The 24,679-nt window shown below is 37.9% G+C and overlaps 1 protein-coding gene across 3 annotated transcripts in view; it reads left to right on the forward strand.

The window, feature by feature from the left end:
• The window catches only part of ZFYVE9 (zinc finger FYVE-type containing 9), a 116,190-nt gene that overhangs the window by 79,665 nt on the left and 11,846 nt on the right, over positions 1-24,679 (forward strand). For all 3 annotated transcript variants that reach the window (XM_021684311.1, XM_021684312.1, XM_021684313.1), the window contains 2 exons: positions 8,321-8,425; positions 24,187-24,337. In XM_021684311.1, the coding sequence (XP_021539986.1) occupies positions 8,321-8,425; positions 24,187-24,337 (256 nt within the window). The remainder of the gene's footprint in view (positions 1-8,320; positions 8,426-24,186; positions 24,338-24,679) is intronic.

Here is a 24,679-nt window from a genome sequence, read left to right on the forward strand (position 1 = left end):
AGCGAGTAAGGTATTCATTCTTTTCTGTTGGATTTGTGTATAGGTTGGGATTCAAACTTTATTCTTTTCCTTTCCCCTGGGCTCTCCCATGTGCATTTGCACATGCACAGGCTCTGACTCTGTTGATTAAGGATGTTGGTTGACTTGGGCCTACTAAGGTCTTTGCTGTACATGTGCACAGACTAACTTCAGTCCTGGGTATTTGGAGAGTTTATGAAGCTCGCTATGGCCTTCTCGCCTCCCAGAACCTTTGTTAAATATCTGGCTAGTTTGCCTGCTTGTTACTTACCCCAAACAGGCTAACAACCTTAAGCTAACTGAGCTGCTGGCCCTCCATTTTCACTAGCCACTGAAATTACCACTGTAGCTTATACCACTCCAAATCAGGTAAGATCCTTCAAGTAGCAAAGCTTATTGTTTTCACAAACTACCTTGAACTACCCGAGAGGGCTAGGGTGCAGCCCCAAGCAAGATCACAGACTCAGCTCTACTGTGCTTGCTTGAAGTTCAGTAGCTTTCATGAATAAACACATCTCAGTGTGTTGTATGCCTTTGGTCTAATTCCAGAGCATCGTAATGATTGTTTTTTAAAAACTGATTACCCAGTTTTTTAGTTGCTTTTTGGGGAATAGATTTATTTCCTCACTCTGTCATGCAGTTGCTGTTATAGTTTGTTATGTTTTTTTTTTTTTTTTTAAGATTTCATTTATTTATTCATGAGAGACCGAGAGAGAGACAGAGGTAGAGGGAGAAGCAGGCTCCCCGCGGAGCAGGGAGCCCGATGCGGGACTCGATTCCAGGACCCTGGGATCATGACCTGAGCTGAAGGCAGAAGTTTAACCGACTGAGCCACCCAGGCGTCCCTAGTTTGTTATGTTTTAATGAGATTTAAATAATAAGAAAAGCTCTTGTAGCTTTACCTATGTTGTTGACATTTTCAGTGATATTCATTCCTTTGTGTAAATCTATATTTCCATCTGGTGTCATTTTCCTTCTGCCTGAAAGATTTCCTATAACATTTCTTGTCCTTTGGGTCTTCTGGTGAGAAACTTATTTGGCATTTTTATTTCTAACAACATGTTTATTTTACCTTCATATTTGAAAGATATTTTTGCTGGATGTAGAATTCTAGGTTGGCAGTTTTATTCTTTGAGTATTTTAAAGATGAATAATAATCTCTCTACTGTCTTCTGGTTTGCATTGTTTCCGACGAGGAGTCTATTTTCCCTCTTTGTTCCTCTCTACATAATGTTTTTTCCTTCTTTGTTTGCTTTAAGGTGTTTCTTTTTATCACCGGTTTTGAGCGATATGATTATGTGCCTTTATATGGTTTTTTTGTGTGTGTTTCTTATGCTTGGGTTTGTTGAGCTTCTTAGTTTTGTGATTTTTATAGTTTTCATCAAATAACATTTTCTATCTACCTCTTCCTCTCCTTTAGGGAATCTAATGTTACAGACATATTAGGTGCTTGAAATTGCTTCACAGCTCACTAATGCTCCTTTTTTTTTTTCTTTTTCAGTCTTTTTTTTCCTCTTTGTATTTCATTTTGGATGTTTTCTATTGTCTTCAAGTTCAGTAATCTTTTATTTTGTATTGTTAAAGCTGCCAGTTCCATCTTTTTGGGGGGGGTGTGTGATCTCATTATAATTTTCATCTCTAGAAGTTTGACTTAAGTCTTTTTCTAGATCCTGTATGCCTGTACTTAATTTTTTGAACATCTGGAATATGATCATAGTAACTATTAGAATGTCCTTGTTAGGTAATTCTAACATCTCTATCAGTTCTAGTTCAGTTTCCATTGATTAACTACCCCCTTACTTTGAGTTGTATTTTCCTGCTTCAAGCATGCTTGGTATTTTTAAATTTTTTATTGGATGCCAAATATGATTTTTTCCTTTCTTGGGTGCTGGATATTTTTGTATTCCTATGAATATTCTTTTTTTTTTTTTTAAGATTTTTTATTTATTTGACAGAGACACAGCAAGAGAGGGAACACAAGCAGGGGGAGTGGGAGAGGGAGAAGCAGGCTTCCTGCAGAGCAGGGAGCCTGATGTGGGGCTCGATCCCAGGACCCTGGGATCATGACCTGAGCCAAAGGCAGACGCTTAACGATTGAGCCACCCAGACACCCCTCCTATAAATATTCTTGAGTTCTGTTACAAGTAAGGCAGTTAATTTACCTAGAAATAGTTTGGTCCTTTCAAGTCTTGCTTTTAAGATTTGTAAGGTGGAACCAAAGTCTTGTTTACTATAGTACTAATTATTCTCCACCACTAAGGCAAGACCCTTCTGAGTACTTGTAATGACTCTGGCCCTATTTGGAATTAGGCCAAACTTCACAGATTAAAGGCACATTTCTTTTCTTTTCTTTTCTTTTCTTTTTTTTAAAGATTTTATTTATTTATTTGACAGAGAGACAGCAAGAGAGGGAACACAAGCAGGGGGAATGGGAAAGGGAGAAGCAGGCTTCCCACAGAGCAGGGAGCCTGACGCGGGGCTCGATCCCAGGACTCTGGGATCATGACCTGAGCCAAAGGCAGACGCTTAAGGACTGAGCCACCCAGGCACCCCTAAAGGCACATTTCTTTACAAGACTGTTTTTTTTTTTTTAAAGATTTTATTTATTTGAGAGAGAGAGAATGAGAGACAGAGAGCATGAGAGGGAGGAGGGCCAGAGGGAGAAGCAGACTCCCTGCCGAGCAGGGAGCCCGATGCGGGACTCGATCCCGGGACTCCAGGATCATGACCTGAGCCGAAGGCAGTCGCTTAACCAACTGAGCCAGCCACCCAGGCGCCCCTACAAGACTGTTGTTACTTCAGAAACCAGCTTCAAGTTTAGGGGTTCCCAGGCTACCCATACTTCTGACTAACTGGATACAAATGTTAGCATTCCCACTGCCCTCTCAGTTTTGATAATTCCCTGGAATGATTCACGGAACTCAGCAAAGTATACTATACTTGTGATTACAGTTTTATTATAGTAAAGGAAATACAAATCAGGGCCAGTCAAAAGAAGAGACACATAGTACAAGGTCTGGGAGGATCCCACACCAAAGAAGCTTCTGTGTCCTCTGGGACATGTCACCCTGCTGATACACTGATATATAACATGCACAGAGTAAGCACCTGAACTTTTGTGTCCTGACTTTTTATTGGAGATTCCTTACCTAGGCATGATTGATTGAGTCATTGGCCATGTGATTGAACGCAGTCTCCAGCCCCCCTGATATCATGTGCCTTGTTATACCTTTGACAAGGTAATTTTTCTTACTGATTATAATCTGCTTTAGAATGAAAAGGAGATATTTATCCTATAATCTAGTAGCATAAACTAGTATTTATCCTGTAATCTAGTAGCATAAACTAGCAAAAACTAGTAATCTAGTTTTATGGCCTATATCAGTTCACTTATACAAACTTTTAGTGGGTTATCTACTGAAGTATCTTGCTCTCCATCACCACTGTTAGGAAGGAAATTTTTTTCTCTATCTTTCAAAGATACTTCCAGCTGGTCTAAGAATTAAATTGACATGAAACAGATTAACAGGAGGAAATTAAATTTAATTTTGTATATATGAGAACCTCACATACATGAGGGGTTCAAAGACAGAAAGGTAAAATGAATTATATATGCCATCCTGAGCTAAGGAATGGGATAGGGACCTGGGGCTCCCAAAGGGAGGAGGGCAATTCACAAGGTAATAAGAATAAGAGCACATGTTTGGTAATTAGATGTTTGCCCTACCATACAGATGGGTCACTCAGATAGAATTTATCTCTGGTAATAACTCTAATTCTGAGAAAGCCCCTCAATTTAGATTCTTCTAGGTAGTTTAGACAAGGGCAAAAGTTTCTCTTGAGTCTCAATTGCCTTCAGTTCAAAGTGGCACATTTGGAGGAAACTTGTTTTAAACCCCTTAACCCCCTTCTCCGTCTCTAGCTAACTAGGACCTACAGTCATATTGATTCTAACACTTTTCCATTGTCTCTCACTCCCCTTGCTTTTCTCTCTCCCTATCTTAAGATTTCATGGTTTCATCATTAAAAATCACTTTTTTTTTTTTTTTACATAATTCTAGTTTCTCTCTCTCTCACCCTCTGTTGTGTTGGCCAGCAAAATGTAAACCCTAGTTAAATTTACCTTTCTTTCTTTCTTTTTTTTTTTTTTAAAGATTTTATTTATTTATTTGAGAGAGAGATTGAGAGACAGCACGAGCGGGAAGAGGGTCAGAGGGAGAAGCAGACCCCCCGCTGAGCAGGGAACCTGATGTGGGACTTGATCCCGGGACTCCAGGATCATGACCTGAGCCGAAGGCAGTCGCTTAACCAACTGAGCCACCCAGGCGCCCTAAATTTACCTTTCTTAAAAAAAATTCATTTTTATTTATATACAGTAAAATTCACCTTTTGTGGAGTATACTTCTAAGAGTTTTGACAAAGGTAAAGAATTATGTTACCACCACTGTTGCAATTAAGATATAGAATAGTTCTGTCACTCCAGAAAATTTGCTTGTGCACCCCATTGATCCTCTGTCCCTATAGTTTTAGCTTTTCTAGACTGTTCTATAATTGGAATTATACAGTACATAGCCTTTTCAGTCTGGCTTTTACTTACCATAATGCATTTGAAATTCATCTGTGTTGTTAGGTATGTTGTTGGGGAGGAAATAATCTTTTTCCTCTACTTAGCTTTGGTTCTTTGGCTGAGGCCCTATAAATAAGACTGGCCAAAGAGTGATTAACGGAGACCTATTTTGGGGTGGCATATTCAATATCAGTAGTCCATTCATCTTTATTGCTTTGTAGTGTTCAGTTGTATGTATGAACCACAGTTTATCCATTTACCTGTTGATGGATCTGTGGGTTGTTTCTCATTTTTGGTAACTATGAATAAAGCTGCTGTAAACATTCATGTATGAAATTTTGAGTGAACATTAGTTTTCCTTTCTCTTGGGTAAATAGCTGGAATAGGATAGTTGAGCCATATTGTACATTTAGTGTTACAAAGAACTGTGAAACTCTTTTCCAACATGCCTCTAGTAGTTTGCATTCACAAGGAATATACAAGAATTCTTTTTTCTTTTTTTTTTGCCAGCACTTGTTCTTTCTCTTTTTTTGTTTTTAATTTTTGCCATTCCAGTAGGAGTTTAGTGGTCTTAATTTTTGTGATTTTAATTTGTATGCTTTTTATGATGAATGATTCAGAGCATTTTTTTTTCATGTGCCAATTTGCCCTCTTTATATCTTCTTTAGCGTATCTTTGGATTTTTGCCCATTTAAAAAATATCTTTTGTTGTTGAGTTTTGAGAGTTTCTCGTGTATTCTGAATATAAGTCCAGATTTGTATCACTTGTTATATTTTCTCCCAGCCTATGGTTTATCTTTTTATTCTCTTAATAGTGTCTTTCACAGAACAAAAGTTTTTAACTTTGTTATAGTTCAATTTTCTTTTTAAAGATTTAATTTATTTATTGGAGAGGGAGAGAGAGAGTGCAAAAGCAGTGGGGAGGGGCAGGGGGAGAGAGAGAAGCAGGCTCCCTGCTGAGCAAGGAGCCTGACTCCGGGCTCCATCCCAGGACCCCAGGATCATGACCTGAGCCAAAGGCAGACGCTTAACCGACTGAGCCACCCAGGTACACCTAATGTTTAATTTCTTAATGTTTTTATGGAGCATGCTTTTTATATGATATCTAAGAACTTATTGACTAGAATGACATCATAAATATTTTCTCCCATGTTTCTTTGTAGAAGGCTTATAGTTATATTTTTATGTTTTATATTTAGGTCTATGGTCCATTTTTAGTTAATTTTTGTTGATGATTGTGAGGCATTGTTAGAAGCTCTTTTTTTTTTTTTTCCATTTGTATGTCCAATTGTTCCAGTACCATTTGTTGAAAAGACTATCCTTTCGGGTGCCTGGGTGGCTCAGTCGTTAAGCGTCTGCCTTCGGCTCAGGTCATGATCCCAGGGTCCTGGGATCGAGTCCCACATCAGGCTCCCTGCTCGGCAGGAAGCCTGCTTCTCCCTCTCCCACTCCCCCTGCTTGTGTTCCTGCTCTCGCTATCTCTCTCTCTGTCAAAAAAAAAAAAAAAAAAAAAAAATTTTTAAAAAAAAAAAAGACTATCCTTTCTTTATTTACTTGCCTTTACATCCTTATCAAAAGTCAGTTGGGGGCGCCTGGGTGGCTCAGTTGGTTAAGCGACTGCCTTCAGCTCAGGTCATGATCCTGGAGTCCCAGGATCGAGTCCCACATCGGGCTCCCTGCTCGGCAGGGAGTCTGCTTCTCCCTCTGACCCGCCCCCCTCTCATGCTCTCTCTCTCTCATTCTCTCTCTCACATAAATAAATAAAATATTAAAAAAAAAAAAAAAAGTCAGTTGGGGCACCTGGGTGGCTCAGTCAAAGCAACTCACTTTTTTTTTAAAGATTTTATTTATTTATCAGAGAGAAAGAGAGAGAGAGCATACACAAGCAGGGGAAGCAGCAGGCAGAGGGAGAAGCAGGCTCTCCACTGAGCAGAGAGCCCGATGCAGGGCTTGATCCCAGGACCCTGGGATCATGACCTGAGCCGAAGGCAGACACTTAACGGACTGAGCCACCCAGGCGTCCCACAACTGACTCTTGGTTTCAGCTCAGGTCATGATCTCAGGGTCCTAAGATCAAGCCTCTCATGGGACTCCATGCAGAGATTCTCCCCCCGCTCACACTCTTTCTCTCTCTAAAATAAATAAATAAAATCTTAAAAAAAAAAAAAAAGGTCAATTGACCATACCTGTATGGATCTACTTCTTCCTTCATTGATAACTTTATCCAGGCCTGAATGTGGATGAAGACAAAAAGAATAGCCTATTCACTGGTCTCACTTTAGATTCATGACCAGTACCATTAAAGAGGCTCTCAGACTTACCTGGCAGTGTTTCCTGGTCCATAACACATTCCTATTCTCATGTTTTCTCAAATTTCCAGTGCCTCTTCTCCTTTTCTCACTTTCAGCTGATGACTCAGCCCCAATTTCCCTGAGTTAATAGAAGCAGTCAGAAGACAGTTTTCACACCGTTCCATCCAACAGCTTACCAGTATCTATACATTTTCTTTTCTTAGCTTCTAGGACACCTTTCTTTCTTGGTTCTTCTGCAGACTTCTGACTTGCCACTTTCCCCTCCCATCATGTTCTGCCTCTCAGTAAATGGCAATACAGTCTTATAATTGACCAGTCAATATATTTCAGAATCATCTTTGATTCTCTTTTTTTCCACATTCAATCCAGTGACAGATATTATCAGTTACCTCTTCAAAATATATCTAGAATCTGATAACTTCTCACCACCTTTTGAACTGTTAACACTTTGGTCCAAGTTATCACTGTCTCTTGCCTGAATTATTTTTATATGTTTATCTGATCTCCTTTCTTCTATCCTTGTTCCCTTTCTGGCTATTCTTTACAGAGAAGTCAGAGAGATCTGTTAAAGTAGGTCAAAACCTTCTCACAGTAAAGGCAAAGGTCCTTAGGGTGGCCTACAAAACTCTGTGAAATCTAGCTTTGTGCTGTCACTTTGACCAGAACTCCTACCACTCTTGCTCACTTTGCTTCAGCAACACTGGATGTGGTGTGTGCATGTGTATATGTTTTACCCTACAAATATTCATTGAGTGCCTAGGCTGTTCCAGGCATTTGGGATATAACAAGAAGGAAACAAGTGAGAGTACCTACCCTCTTTAGTAGGGTAGTCCCTATCCTCTTTGGAGCTTACTTTAGAGGGAGGAGACAGTTAACAAATACAGAAAATGTTAAGTGGTGATAAAGCAGAGTTAATAAGCATTCAAATATTTGTTTAATATTGTATTTAAGGTGTATATGAGACTGTTAGGTCTACTTCCTTATGAGAATTTACAGTCTAATTAGAGAAGTAGAATATACACATTAGGGTTTTCATTATACATTTCCTTATTATTTAAATTAATGAGATGTTGGGGCGCCTGGGTGGCTCAGTTGTTAAGCGTCTGCCTTCGGCTCGGGTCATGGTCCCGGGGTCCTGGGATCGAGCCCCGCATCGGGCTCCCTGCTCCGCGGGAAGCCTGCTTCTCCCTCCCCCACTCCCTCTGCTTGTGTTCCCTCTGCTTGTGTTCCCTCTGTCGCTGTGTCTCTCTCTGTCAAATGAATAAATAAAATCTTTAAAAAAAAAAAAAAAAAAAAAATAAAAAAAATAAATTAATGAGATGTTTTAATTTTTACATTCTTTCCATTTGTGCTGTTTTATGACTATAAATCAAATCCTGCCATTGATGAATTCTTTATTCCACTTCAATCTGCTTTTTCCCAGGACTTCAGAAATTACCAGTATACATTGCCAGTAGTTCAAGGTTTGGTGATTGATATGGAAGTTCGGAAAACCAGTATCAAAATTCCCAGCAACAGATACAATGAGGTAAGATTTACCACGAAGGCATACTTTTCATTGTTAAATACACAAGTAAAAATGAAAAATACATGATTATATATAAATATATATTATATATACAAATTTCATTTTTTAATTGACAGTGAAGTCAGTTCATAATACTATATGACTTAGATCAGTGATGAGGAATTTCATGACAGAAAATCAAGATGTTAGGTTTGTGATTTATTTAGTAATTAGTTGTGTCATTGATTGTGCTTTTGATACCATGAAAATCAGTGATATATTTGCATTTCGATTAAGGTATAAAATTAACTGTGTATCTGTAACATTAGTGGTGGGATCTTTTCATTTTTCCCTCTTCTTGTAAGTATATGTTATTTTTGACAATACTTAACATTTAAGCATTAACTCCTGAAATGAATTTTAAGTAAGGTTTCAAAAGCAAATAAATGGTTGCATTTTGGATTAAGCTGTATTTTATAACTATAATGAAATTTTGCATTCTATACACACATTACAGAATTATGTAAACAGTGCTCTTTGCCTATGTGCTATGTGAAGTCTTTCTTTTTTTTTTTTCATAAAAATACTTTATTGTTAAAAAAAAAAAATGTTGTTAGAAGCAAGGAATTTGGAGCTAAAGTCCTCCACCCATTTTGTCCTGGGAATTCTCAGCTTTCTGCATTTCTCTTCGGTGGCTGCTTAAGATTCTTTAGTTGATCAGAGTGGCTTTAGTTGCAGGTTTTGAACCTATTAAAATGCAGATTTAGTGGAAGGTCAGTAATTCTTTTTTCTTTTTTTAAAATTTAAATTCAATTAAGATATAATGTATTATTAGTTTCAGAAGTAGAGTTCAGTGATTCATCAGTCTTATACCCATTGCTCATTACATCACGTGCTCTCCTTAATGTCCATCTCCCAGTTACCTGATCCCCCCTAGCCCCCTCCCCTCCAGCAACCCTCAGTTTATTTCCTAAGATTAAAAGTCTCTTATTGTTTGTCTCCCTCTCTGATTTAGTCTTGTTTTATTTTTTCCCTCTCTTCCCCTATGATCCTCTGTTTTGTTTCTTTTTTTTTTTTTTAAGATTTTATTTATTTATTTGAGAGAGAATGAAATAGAGAGAGAGCATGAGAGGGGGGAGGGTCAGAGGGAGAAGCAGACTCCCTGCTGAGCAGGGAGCCCGATGCGGGACTCAATTCCAGGACCCTGGGATCATGACCTGAGCCAAAGGCAGTCGCTTAACCAACTGAGCCACCCAGGCGCCCCTCTGTTTTGTTTCTTAAATTCCATGTATCAGTGAGATCATATAATAGTCTTTCTCTGATTTATTTCGCTTACTATAACACCCTCTAGTTCCATCCATGTCGTTGCAAATGGCAAGAAAAAAGTCTTTCTTAAATTCAAAAGTTTCTTAAAATTAGTTGTAAAATGTCCAACAGTAATCATATGGTTTAAAAGAAAAATGTTATTTTGAAACTTAGTTTGATTTAATAATGGTTAAAATTTGTTATTTTATTATCTTTAAAGATTTAATTTATTTGTCTGAGAGAGAGAGCACGAGCATGCATGTTTGCACATGCACACAACCAGGGGGAGTGGCAGGCAGAGGGAGAGGGAGAAGGCTCCCCACTGAGCAAGGAGCCCAATGTGGGACTCCATCTCAGGACCCTGGGATCATGACCTGAGCCAACCGCAGATGCTTAACTGACTGAGCCACCCAGGCATCCCAAAATTACTATGTTATTTTATTAGAAGGATGGTAAGTCCCCAATTTCTCCTTCCACTATTTCTTGGTATAAAGTGAATTGCCTCCTTCCCTCTCTTTTTTTCATTTTTTTCCTCCTTTCTTTTTTTCCCCTTCATTCAGCCACTTATTCATCATTTATTTGTACACTCAAACATTTTATACTTTCACTTAGAATCACATAAATGTCTTACTGGATTTATAAACTTAGGAGAATGAATTTTATGAGAATGACCTCTGTGAAGAAAGCTTTTACCCATGGCCTTCAATGCAATGGCTTTTTTCAGGACTGTAGAAAATAGTAGCTAGAATGTGTGCTTTATTTTTTTCTGTGATACAATTAGCAGTTTTTATCTATTAGATAGTCCTACCTTGGAATATCAAATAGTAATAGACTAGGCTAGGTAGTGCCAAATCTTTAAAATGAACTGATTTTTTGTAATTTGTGCCCTAAATAATCTTAAAAGAGATATGCTTTGAAAACACATTTATTTCTCAAATTTGAACTTTTATTTTTTATTTCACAAACATTTATTAAATATATTCTGTGATATGAAATACAAAGATGAGTTAAGAACATGATGCTTGCCTTCTGGGAGCTTATTGTCCAGAAGTAAGATAATCAGATGTCCTCTTCAAGCAGGTAATAAACATTGCTATCCTTGGTGTTTGCAAGATGGTGCTTGGGAATTGGATCTGTTTATAAAAGTATATCTGTAAAGAGCTATGAGGCCTCCATAGTTATTTCAGTACTGACCTAGGACATTTATGACAACAACTGCCATTCATATTACCTGTCTTTATCTGCCTCCTAGGTTTATGGTTGTGCAGGTTCAGATATCTTTTTTCAAAAACAGTAACTGTATTTCTTCTTGTTTATTGCATTTCATTTTCAATAAAATTTACCAACTATATATTACTTATTTTTCTTATTTGATTTAGCAGAATGACTTCCCTTCTAATTCAATTTTTATTTCAACTCATACTTTATGTTTGTTTATTTCAATTCAGTTCAGTGTTTCTCTCTCAGTTTTGGACATCTGAATTGTATTGGTAATAATTCTTCACCTTGTAGTTGAAAAAAAGTAATTTCTTATATATTATTTACTCATAATATTCCATTTTTCTTTTTATTTACTTTTCTTTATTGATACCCATAGTCTTCCTTATTTTCTAGACTGTGTTCTCTTTTGCTCTAAAGCCTTTGCACAAGCTGTTTCCTTATTGATACACACTTTCCCTGTTCATTACCTGCCTCTCACTCATTTTTCAGGTGTCAGCTTAGATGATAGATAAGCTTTTAGTTATCTCACAACTGGGGTGACTCTCCCTGTTATAAACATCTCTAGAATTCTACACATACTGTGTGTGTAATGCTCATTATATTTGTAATTCCTTCTTCAGACTTATTTCAATGAGGAACTATGTCTGTCTTGTTTACCACTGTATCATTAGCAGACGGCCTAGTTAAGAGTAATTGCACGAGAAATATCTATTGAATGAAGACATGAAACAGAACTAGTATAGATAAAACAATGTGAAAACAAGTGCTGAAACTTATGTAAGTTTACTAAAAGTTTAGAGAAAGGAGAGCTCTAGTAAATGGAGCAGTCAGGAATGTTCCTTTATTTCCTGTTGATCCTGAATCCTAACAGCCAGAGCAGCATGTTCCATGTAGGACAGGTTTGTAAGTGTTCGTGTAAATGTCTTAAAGTGTAAATTAATAAAAGATTTGAAATGGACAGTGAATGATGTTTAGGCACTAGAAAGAGAAGGGTGGAAAATAACAAGTGAAAAGGGTGATAGATGGCCTGCAGAAAAAAAGGCAGGAAAGCACCAGAAATGGACATGTTTTGAAAGGAAGATAGAAGACAACAACCTGCCCAGTGAAGAAGAGGCTAAAGTAGACAGTAAAGTTGTGCAAAGAGACTGCTGGGTTTTCAAAGGCCTTCAGAAATCAGGCAAAGGAATCTAGAGTTTAATATGATAATCTGTAAATAGATTGTATAGGTTCTAAAGCAGAGAAGTGACTTAATCAAAGGGAGCTTTAGAAACCTGAGTTTTGGCAGCTGTATGTAAACTGTGGAGAGAGGAGGCCACTAAGGAAAGATTTTAAGCTTAGAAAGCTAGAAGACAGTACTCCTGACAGCATAGAAAATTTAATAAATGAAGTAGTCTTTGTATATAAATTCTCTGATCTCTTTCATCAAGGCCACTCAAGCTCTCTGTTGGTTTAGGTAACCCTACTCATGTTACAATGATGACATTATTTTGATCATTGTATTAACTAACATGTGTTTAGTTATAACATTTATTGAAGGTATACTATGTAGCAGGAACTATATATTTTTACACTATCTATGTGAGATTAGTATGTTCAATTCCTTTTAATAGATGAGGATATTAAGGCATAGAACTAGCAGGTGGTGAAGCCATAATCAAACCCAGGCAGTCTGATTCCAATGTCCTTACTCCTAGCCACTATACTAAACTGATTTTTATAGACATCATTTTAACAGTTATCAGTATGACTTTAGGGCTAACTTTAGGGCCTTACAGAGGTAATCAAATTAAAATGAAGCCATTAGAATGAGCCCTAATCCAGTATAACTGATGTCCTTATAAGAAGGGGAAATTTGGACCCAGACACTCATAAAGGGAAGATGATGTAGAGAGACATAAGGAGAAGATGACCACCTACAAGTCAAGGAGAGAAGCCCAGAACAAATCCTTCTTTTATAGCCCTCAGATGGAACCAGTTCTGCCAACATCTTGATTTTGGACTTACAGCCTCCAGAACTGTGAGACAATAAATTTCTGTTGTTTAAGCCACATCCACTTTGTGATACATTGTTATAGCAGTTCTGGCACATTCACACACAGGTCCACTTTAAATAGCTAAACTTCAAAAAAAATAAGTTAAAAAAAGAAAGAAAAAGGGCAGTGGGGCAGAGAAGTTGAGCTCTGTGATTGCCCTACTTTACTGTCTGGTGTTTCCAGGCCATCGTGCAGGTAAGGGAAACCCATACTGAACCTAAAGGTCTCCCTGGGTTGAGGAGAGAGTTGAGAATGTAGGGAGGTCATGATGGCTAGAATTTGCAAACCAGATTACTGGAAATAAAAGAACTATGGAGATATACAGGAGGTTCCCACTGTATCTTCAGCTGACTACTAATCAGTGTATGTATGTGAGAAAAGCACTGGAAGGATACATGTAAAACAATTCCCACAGGGCCAGGCATAGTTTGTATTCTTACCAACTAGAGTGAACTAGGGGCAGATTATTCCTACTGAGCCAAGTTATCCATAAGTTCAGGCTGCCCTGATCCTACCTATCAAGCTTAAGAGAAAGGCTTTTAATACGATCAAGGCACAAGCATGTTAAGGACAGACATGGAAAATATCAAAAAGACCCAAATCAGACTTCAAGAAATGAAAATGACAATGAAATGAAAAATATGCTGGATGAAATTAATGGTAGATTAGACACTGCTGAAGAAGGAATTAGTAAACTTAAAAACATAGCAATAGAAACTATCCAAAATGAGACACAAAGAGAAAAGACTTAAAAATTAAATGAACATGGGCATCTGGGTGGCTCACATGGTTAAGCGTCTGCCTTTGGCTCAGGTCATGATCCCAGGGTCCTGGGATTGAGTACCCCATCAGGCTCCCGGCTCAGTGGGGAGCCTGCTTCTCCCTCTGTCTCTCTCTCTCTCTGTCTCTTATGAATAAATAAATAAAATCTTTAAAAAAAAAATTAAATGAACAGCACATGATTGAACTGTGGGAGATGTTAGTTGGCCTAGCACTATAATTGAAGTCCTCATAGGAGAGAAGAAGTGAGTAAACAACAAATATTTGAAAACTCAGTGATGAAAAATTTTATAAATTAGAAGTATTAAACCCATATATTCAAGAAGCTCAATGAATTCCAGTTGCAGAAAACATGAGAACTACATTAAGGAACATTATAGTTATCTTAATCAAACTGCTTAACACCAGAGCTAAAGAACCTTAAAAGGAACTAGAGAAAAAAAATCCACATTATATGCTGAGGAACAATTACAAGAATGACAGCAGACTACTTATCAAAACAATTCAAGCCGTAAGACAGTACAATAAATCTTTAATGTACTGTAAAAAAACCATCAACTTATACCCAGTAAAAATGTTTCAAAAAGCAAAATGCCTTTTCAGAAATATAAGCGCTAAAAGAATCTATTACCAGTAGACCTATTGTATAAGAAGTGTTAAAGGAGGACGCCTGGGTGGCTCAGTTGTTAAGCATTTGCCTTCGGCTCAGGTCATGATCCCAGAGTCCTGGGATCGAGCCCCGCATCAGGCTCCCTGCTCCGCAGGAAAGCCTGCTTCTCCCTCTCCCACTCCCCCGCTTGTGTTCCCTCTCTTGCAGTCTCTCTCTGTCAAATAAATAATCTTTAAAAAAAAATTGAGGTGCTGATTCTAAAATTTATGTGGAGATACAAGGAACCTAGAATAGCTAAAACAACTTTTTTTTTTTTTTAAGATTTTATTTATTTGAGAGCGAGAGCATGAATGAGGGGGTGGGGAAAGTGGAGGGTCAGAGGAAGAGTGAGAAGCAGACTTCCTGCTGAGCAGGGAGCCCGATGCAGGGCTCGATCCCAGGACCTTGGGATCATGACCTGAGCTGAAGGCAGATGCTTAACTGACTGAGCCACTCAGGTGCCCCTAGCCAAAACAACTTTGGAAAAAGAACATAATTCAAGGAGTTACACCAACTGATCTTAAGGCTTATTTTAAAGGTAGAATAATCAAGACGGTATTATTTTGCTGTAAATATATATGTATAGGTCAATGGAAGAGTAGAGAGTGATTTCAAATGCTGTTTTTATGGGAGTATTCACATGTCACAATTCATCAGATTATACATTTTAAATATGTACATTTTGTCAATTTTAAATATAATTGTAAAATACCAGTTTTTTTTTTAAAGTAATGTAGTGGACAGTCAAACTGTTACCAGGTCACCATGGGAATAGAGCCAAAAAATTAACCTAGTATCAAAAATCTCAAGTCTCAAAGTTTTGTTACTCCTTTATTCAGTACCAAGGAATAGAGAAATTTATGTTGGTTGTAATATAATGCAAGAGTCTGTGAAATTATATGTCTGTACAATTCCCCATCTAGTATAATTTAGGCTGAATGGCCTCTTGAGATTCCTTCCCACTCTACGATACTAAAATAGGAGTTTTGGTTTATTTTAATTCAAGGCTACACATATTCTTCAGAGAAATGTGAACTTACAAAAGCATAATTTCAAAGGTTCATTGTAGCACTAGCAAGAACAGATGTCCCCAAAATCTGTTTGATAGTCCTTTTTTCAAAAAAATGAAAGGAGTTGCAAATCCAACAATAGATTAAAAAAATTATTAACCAAAAAAAAAAAAATTATTCACCATGATCAAGTAGGATTTATTCCTGGGATGCAAAGGTGGTTCAATATTCATAAATCAATCAGTGTGATATATCACATCAACAAGAGAAAGGATAAAAATCATATCACTTCAATTAGATGCAGAAAAAGCATTTGACAAAGTACAACATCTACTCATGATAAAAACCCGCAACAAAGTAGGTTTAGAGGGAATGTACCACAGGACTTGAACATGGGTGCTAGCTTCTGGACACAGTTAAACTCCAGCTGATGGGAAGGATATTTATATTGTTCCAGAATATCTCCAGGAAAGGATATTCTTCCCTGTTCCATCATTACTCAATTCAGTTCTATTTCTGTTCCTTCACTCATGGTTTTCTCTTTATCCAAAGTGTTCTTCCTTTGTACCTGATTTCATAGCCAATGAAAATGTTTTACCTTTTAGGAAACCTTCCTAGAATTCTCCATCCCCCAGACAGTATCGCTCTCTTTCTTCTGTTTACTGGTATAGCCGATGAATATGAAACCCCTTCTGCTCTGAATTTTGAGTCCCCTGAGGGCAGAGAGTGTATCTTTCATTCTTCATTGTATCTCTGGTGCAGTGCTTTCATAAATTTTCCATGTCTCCGCAGTATCTTTCTACCTAAAGTCATTGTCAATCACTTGATAAATGTGTATAGAATTAAATCGTTAAAACTTATTTTATTAGGTACCTAATCTATGTGACACTGTAATTGTATGTGAACCAAAAAAATTCACCCATTCCTCCAACACAATCATTCCTAGAATTGTATTCTTTTAACTGGCTTTTAAGGATTATCTTCGTGGATGGTTAAACTCCGGGGGTGGGAAACACAGGAAGATAAAGCTTCTGTACTGCTTCACTTGATATGTTAAAATAGTCTTTTTTTTAAATTTCATTTTATTATGTTATGTTAATCACCATACATTACATCATTAGTTTTTGACGTAGTGTTCCATGATTCATTGTTTACGTATAACACCCAGTGCTCCATGCAGAACGTTCCCTCTTTAATACCCATCACCAGGCTAACCCATCCCCCCACCTCCCTCCCCTCTAAAACCCTCAGTTTGTTTCTCAGAGTCCATAGTCTCTCATGGTTCGTCTCCCCCTTTTGAGGTAAGACCCGGGTAGCATTTAGCTCAGTTCCTGGCTTGAGATTGACACTTCACAGATGTTAGCTGTTTTGCACATACTGTTGTCACAGCAATTGTTTCCTTGCCTTTTATCAGTATGTCATTTTCACTAATTCGTGAGCACTTAGGAAGGGTCTGTATCCCATTATCTCCTAAGAGGTACTTGGTTGAATTACTTGCTCCTGATTTTTAGGTTGCTTTACAATTTTATAAGCAAAGTGGAGGAAACAAGCATACAAATTTTATTTGCAAACACTTCATCAGTACTTATTATGTTCTGGTGCTGTTCTAAGCACTTTATATTTATTTAACTCTCAACTGTATGAAATAGTTACTTTTATTATCCTCTCTACAGAGGAGGCAACTGAGACGCAGAGAAATCAAGTAACTTGCCCAAGGGCACACAGAGAGTTAGGGGCAAAGCCAGGAAATGCCGGCAGTCTGGCTTGTGTCCTTGCTCTTAATCATAATCCAAAGCTGAATGTTGATGATGCAGTATAAGAAGTACAAACAGTGTGCTATGGCAGTTCAAAGAAGGAAGCAGTCACATTGGTGTCTGGGAATTAAAGAAGGCTACATGCAGGAATTGGTATTTTTACTAGGCCTTGTTTTGGGGGGTAGTGTTTTCAGATGCTTGGATATGGGGGATGAAAGGGAAGGCTAAAGAGCTCAGAGATGGGAAATGGTAGCACATCAAGGAGTAGTCCTGCAAATAAGGGTATGGTAGGAAGGGAAGCAAGACAGGAAAGTTGGTTTGGAGTAAAAGCATGGGAAGCTAGTTATTTTGAGCAGAGGACAGGGTAGAAAAGATTGACATGATCAGCACTGTGCTTTGGTAATTATGGAAACATTGTGTGGAATGGATCAGAACTGACAGAGACTGACTGCAGAAAAACCAGTTATAAGGTTATTATGATGTCCAGAAAAGAGGTAGTTGTATCTTGAACTCTGGGGAAGATAGGGATATATAGAGGAGATACTACAGAGTTTGAATCGATAGAGCAGAGAAATAGCACAACTAGAAAGTTGAGTATTATATCATCATATGACAAATGTAACATTTTATGGTCAGCAAAGTCTTTTGAATATTTGGGAAACTCTTCTCTTGGTGTAAATGAGCATGATTTTAAGAAGGTAAAAGTGGGGGCACCTGGGTGGCTGAGTCATTAAACGGCTGCCTTTGGCTCAGGTCATGATTCCAGGGTCCTGGGATCGAGCCCCACATTGGGCTCCCCGCTCAGCGGGAATCCTGCTTCTCCCTCTCCCATTCCCCCTGCTTGTGCTCCTGCTCTTGCTATCTCTCTCTCTGTCAAATAAATAAATAAAATCTTAAAAAAAAAAAAAAGGTAAAAGTGTTCATTTATAAAGAAGTATGAAGTTTGTTTACCTCATTTGGCTTGAAATTGACATCTGGGGAAATTATTTCTTAGAAGCTAGCTAATTTATTTAGAATGTCTGAATTGAGAATATTTCTTAATCTGCTTAGTGTAGACAAAGTTAGAAATCACTTTACCCTAATGATTTGGAAAAAATGATAGATATAACATTCTTTAAAATTGCTATGTGGGAGCACCTGACTGGCTCAGTCAGTAGAGCATTCGACTCTTGATCTCGGGATCTTGTGTTTGAGCCCCATTTTGGGGATAGAGTTTACTTAAAAAAAAATTCTATGTGATTATATCAGTTTCTTCATGTGATACAAATGTAAATTGCAAATGAGAACCTAAATTAGTGTTTTAGTTGACTTTGCTAAATAGGAATCTTCCTGCTGACTTATCCTGTTTGCAGAAAATTTACTTAAGAGTAATCTTTGGAAAACTCTGACAGAAGTGGTTTGAATTAATGAGGTTGATAAATATCAGTGTGAGAGGAATATTCAGTTATTATTTGGATGCTTCTGGTGATACAGTAAGATATTAAGACACTAACTCTGCAAGAGTTATAAATATAAAAAAGTAAAGCCAGGAGATGATGATATCTTAGAATTGTATTGATATAATATCTAGGAATAAATTTAACCAAGGAGGTAAAAGAAAACTACAAAACATTGCTGAAAGAAATGAAGAAAACCTAAATAAATGGGAAGGCATCTCATGTTCATGGATTGGAAGACTTAGTATTGTTAAGGTGTCAGTATTATTCAGAGTGGATCTACAGATCCAGTGCAATCCCTATCAAAATTCCAGTGGCCTTTTTTTTTTTTCCCCAGAAAAGAGGAAGCCAGTACTCAAATTCTTTTGGAATTGCAAGGGCCTCCAAAGCCAAAATAATCTTGTATAAGAACAAATTTGGAGGAGTCACACTTCCCAATTTCAGAACTTACTGCAAGACTACAGTAATCAAAATAGTGTGGTACTAGCATGGAACAGACTTAAGAATCCAGAAATAAATCTATACATTTATGGTTAGTTGATTTTGACAAGGGTGCCAAGACCATTTAATGATGAATGAATAGCCTTCAGCAAATGGTGTGAGGACAACTGGATTTCCACATGTAAAAGAATGAAATTGTATCCCTACTTCACAGAGATGAGCAAAGAGGGGGGAAAAGAAAGAAACAAATGAAAAAACAGACTCTTAATTATAGAGAACAGGGAACAAACTGATGGTTACCAGAGGGGACATGGGTGGGAGGTAGGTTAAATAGGTGATGGGGATAAAGGAGTGCACTTGTGATGAGCGCTGGGTGATATGTGGAATAGTTGAATCACTATATCGTACACCTGAAACTAATAAAACACTGTGTATTTTTAAAAAATGGGTAGTGGACTTGGGGGACCTGGGTGGCTCAGTCGGTTGAGTGTCTGACTCTAGGTTTCAGCTCAGGTCATGATCTCGGGGTTCTGGGATCCAACCGCTCATGGGGCTCTCAGCATGGAATCTGCTTGAGATCCTCTCCTCCCTCTGCCCCTCCCCCTGCTTGCTTTCTTTCTCTCTCTCAAATAAGTATATTTGAGAGATACTTGAGAGAGAGAGTGAGAGAAAGCATGAGCGGGGCGGTAGAGGCAAAGGGAGAGGGAGAAACATGTTCCCCACTGAGCATGGAGCCCAACACAGGGCTCGATCCCAAGACCCTGGGATCATGACCTGAGCCGAAGGCAGCTGCTTAACCGACTCAGTCACCCAGGCACTCCTAAATAAAATCTTTTTTTAAAAAAAATTAATGGCAAAGGACTTTTTTTTTTTTTAAGATTTTATTTATTTATTTGAGAGAGAGAGATTGAGAGAGAGAGAGCATGAGAGGGGGGAGGGTCGGGAGGGTCAGAGGGAGAAGCAGACTCCCTGCCGAGCAGGGAGCCCGATGCGGGACTCGATCCAGGGACTCCAGGATCATGACCTGAGCTGAAGGCAGTCACTTAACCAACTGAGCCACCCAGGCGCCCAATGGCAAAGGACTTAAATAGACATTTCTTCAAAGAAGATATTCAGATGGCCAACAAGCAAATGAAAAGATGCTTAACATCATTAGTCATTAGGGAAATGCAAATCAAAACTACAATGAGGCACTGCTTCACACCTACTAGGATGGCTATAAAACTACAACAGAAAATAAGTGTCAGCAAGGATGTAGAGAAATTGGGCCCCTTGTATGTTGTTGGTGAAAGTATAAAAAATGGTTCATCCACTGTGAAAAACAGTTTGGCAACTCCTCAAAAAGTTAGACGTAGAATTACTGCATGGCCCTGCGATTCCACCTCCAGGATTTACCCCAAAGAACTGAAAATATTTACCCAAATAAGTACATTCACATATACATTTATAGTAGCACTATTCACAGTAGTCAAAAGGTGAGCATAGCCAAAATGTGCATGGATGGATGGACGGATAAACAAACTCTGATGCATGTATATGTAGGTGTATATTGTATGTGTGTGTGTGTACACACACACACATACAAACACATGGAGTATTATTCAGCCATAAAAAGAAGTGAAGTACTGATACATGCTACACCATAGATGAGCTTCCAGAACATTATGTAAGTGAAAGAAGCCAGACACAATGGTCATGTATTATATGGTCCCATTTGTGTGAAATAGCCAGAATAAAATCATACAGAATGCAGACTGGTGGTTAGGATTGGGGAGTGGGAAGAAACCAGTTAGAGGAAGGTTTTTTACTTAGGAGTGATGGAAGTGTTTTGGAACTAGATAAAGGTTATTATTGCACAGCATTGTGAATGTATTAGATGCCACTGAATTGTTCACTTTGAAGTGGTTAATTTTATGTATATGAATTTCACCTCACATTATTTTGTTTTGAGTGTGTTGATACAGGAATATAAAAGGCATCAGAACACTCATCTGATATTTTTCACACTGTAGTACTGCAGTTTGTAATGTAAGAGGAAGAGGGGAGTAAAACAGAAGTTTTGGACTAGGTTTTTGAAAGGTTAAAGCCATTTAAAGGATTGAATCAGAAAGGTGGACATGGGAACGAAAAAACAAATTATCACTATCCTGTTTCAATTAGAAGCCAGAGTTCAGCACCAAGATAATGTAAGTTCAGATTTGCTTACTAGATACAAAATGGTGGCCTGTTTTTTCAGTTTAGGTTCAGAGTTATTATCTTAAATCATTTGATAAGAACAAAGCATTTATTGAAGAGACTTCTTTCCATTAGATAACTCTTTCCTGCTTTGTCAAAGATTAGTTGACCATAGAGTTGAGGGTCCATTTCTGGGCTCTCTATTCTGTTCCATTGATCTATGTGTCTGTTTTTGTGCCAGTACCATACTGTCTTGATGATGACAGCTTTGTAATAGAGCTTGAAGTCTGGAATTGTGATGCCTCCAGCTTTCATTTTCTTTTTCAAGATTGCTTTGGCTATTGGGGGTCTTTTGTGGCTCCATGCACATTTTAGGATTGCTCTCGCTCTGTGAAAAATGCTGGTGGCATTTTGATAAGGATTGCATTAAATATGTAGATTGCTTTGGGTAGTATGGACATTTTAACAATATTTGTTCTTCCAATCCATGAGCATGGAATGCTTTTCCATTTCTTTGTGTCATCTTCAATTTCTTTCATAAGTGTTCTATAGTTTTCAGAGTATGGATCTTTTACCTCTTTGGTTAGGTTTATTCCTAGGTATCTTATGGTTTTTGGTGCAGTTGTATATGGGATCGATTCCTTGATTTCTCCTTCTGCTGCTTCATTATTGGTGTGTAGAAATGTAACAGATTTCTGAATGTTGGTTTTATAGCAACTTTGCTGAATTCGTGTATCAGTTCTAAAAATTTTTTGGTGGAGTCTTTCAGGCTTTCTACATGGAATATCATGTCATCTGAAAATAATGAAAGTTTGACTTCTTCCTTGCCAATTTGGATGCTTTTTGTTTCTTTTTGTTGTCTGATTGCTGAGTCTAAGACTTCCAGTATTATGTTAAATAACAATGATGAGAGTGGATATTCCTGTCTTATTCTTGACCCTAAAGGAAAAGCTCTTAACTTTTCCCCATTGAAGATTATATTAGCTATGGAAAAAAGACCATCTCTTCAACAAATGGTGCTGTGAAAACTGGACAGAAACATGCAGAAGAATGAAACTGTACCACTTTCTTACACCAATGGATTAAAGACCTAAATGTGAGACAGGAAACCATCAAAATCCTAGAGGAGAACACAGGCAGCAACCTCTTTGACATTGGCCGTAGCAGCTTCTTACTAGGTAAGTTTCCAGAGGCAAGGGAAACAAAAGCAAAAATGAACTATTAGGACTTCATCAAGATAAAAGGCTTCTGCACAGCAAAGGAAATAATCAACAAAACTAAAAGGCAACCTTTGGAATGGGAGAAGATGTTTGCAAATGACATATCTGATAGAGTTAGTGTCCAGAATCTATAAAGAACTTACCGAACTCAGGGCGCCTGGGTGGCTCAGTCGTTAAGCGTCTGCTTTCGGCTCAGGTCATGATCCCAGGGTCCTGGGATCAAGCCCCACATCGGGCTCCCTGCTTAGCAGGGGGCCTGCTTCTCCCTCTCACCCTCCCCCTGCTTGTGTGCCCTCTCTCGCTGTGTCTCTCTCTGTCAAATAAATAAATAAAATCTTTAAAAAAAAAAAAAACTTAACCGAACTCAACACCCAAAAAACAAATAATCCAGTTAAGAAATGGGCAGAAGACAAGAACATACATTTTTCCAAAGAAGACATCCAGATGGCTAACAGACAAATGAAAAGATACTCAACATCACTCATCATAGAAATACAAATCAAAACTACAATGAGATATACCACCTCACACCAGTCAGAATGGCTAAAATTAGCAACACAGGAAACAACAGATGTTGGCAAGGATGTGGAGAAAGGGGAACTCTCTTGCACTGTTGGTGGGAATGCAAACTGGTGCAACTACTCTGGAAGACAGTATGGAGATTCCTCAAAAGTTGAAAATAAAACTACCCTACAACCCAGCAATATCACTACTAAGTATTTACCCAAAGGATACAAAGTTACTGTTTCAAAGGGGCAAATGCACCCCGATGTTTATAGCAGCATTATCAACAATAGCCAAATTATGGAAAGAGCCCAGATGTCCATCAACTGATGAATGGATAAAGAAGATGTGGTATATATATACAATGGAATATTTGCACAGCCATCAAAAAAAAAAAAAAAACAATGAAATCTTGCCATTTCCAATGATGTGAATGGAACTAGAGTGTATTATGCTAAGTGAAATAAGTCAGAGGAAGACAAATACCATATGATTTCACTCATATCTGGAATTTAAGAAATGAAACAGATGAATATAGGGGGGAAAAGAGGCAAACCATAAAACAGACTCTTAACTATAGAGAACAAACTGAGGGTTGCTGGAGGGGAGGTTGGCAGGGGAATGGGTTAAATGGGAGATGGGTATTAAGGGGGGCACTTTTTATGATGAGCACTAGGTGTTATATGTAAGTGTAACTTCTCCTGAAACTAATATTACACTGTATGTTAACTCACTGGAATTTAAATAAAAACTTGGAAAAAATAAAACAAAGCAACATATTAGTAAGTGATTTCATTGATGATTTCAAACATAAATTAGTAAAATTAAGTAATGGAGTTTATATATTTCTAGAGGAAAACATTCCTTTGTTTGGATATGGGAAAAGAGGGCAGATGCACTTACATATGGAATATTCTTTTGACTTAGAATTTCAGTGTATATATCCTCAGAGAATACAGTGGATAGGAGAAGTTACTGTAATTAGCTAAACTAATGTTACTTGAGTTCAGAGCAGCAACAAAAATACCAAAAAGATGAATGCAAAATATGTCATGTGCTTACTTAGGTTATAATACAGATCACCTATAAAGTATACAGGGAATTTTTGTATATGTTGATTTTTTTTCCAAATGGTGACTGATTTTTCATTATTGTTTTTTGTCTTTGAGGTAAAAGAGTTGTGCTGTGCCAGACCAAAAAAAAAATGTCCATTTTTTGCAGAATAAGAAAGCTAACCCTCTTCTTTGATTGCAGATGATGAAAGCCATGAACAAGTCCAATGAGCATGTCCTGGCAGGAGGTGCCTGCTTCAATGAGAAGGCAGACTCTCATCTTGTATGTGTACAGAATGATGACGGAAACTATCAGACCCAGGCTATCAGCATTCACAACCAGCCCAGAAAGGGTGAGTATTTGAGCTGCCTGACATGGTAAGAATTGTACTGGACTTGGAAAGTTTGATATCTCAGACCCATAACTCTCACAGTCTAGCTAGGTGGCCACAAACAATTTGATGAAATTAACCTTTCCAAGCTTATTCTCCCAAGATTACATTGACTCCCCAAGTAGCCAGACTCAGAGTTGCAAATGGGATCTCTACTAATAAAGGGAACATTTTGAAAATACTGCCTCAGGATATTGGCAGGGCCAGAATTGATATTTGAAGGTAGGAGACTAGGCCCCTTAGAATATGCTTAGGTAGATTTGAAGCTTGTTGAATGACCATATCCGAAGACTGTTAATTAAT

The sequence above is a fragment of the Neomonachus schauinslandi genome, chromosome 4 (assembly GCF_002201575.2).
Source record: "Neomonachus schauinslandi chromosome 4, ASM220157v2, whole genome shotgun sequence".
NCBI lineage: Eukaryota > Metazoa > Chordata > Mammalia > Carnivora > Phocidae > Neomonachus > Neomonachus schauinslandi.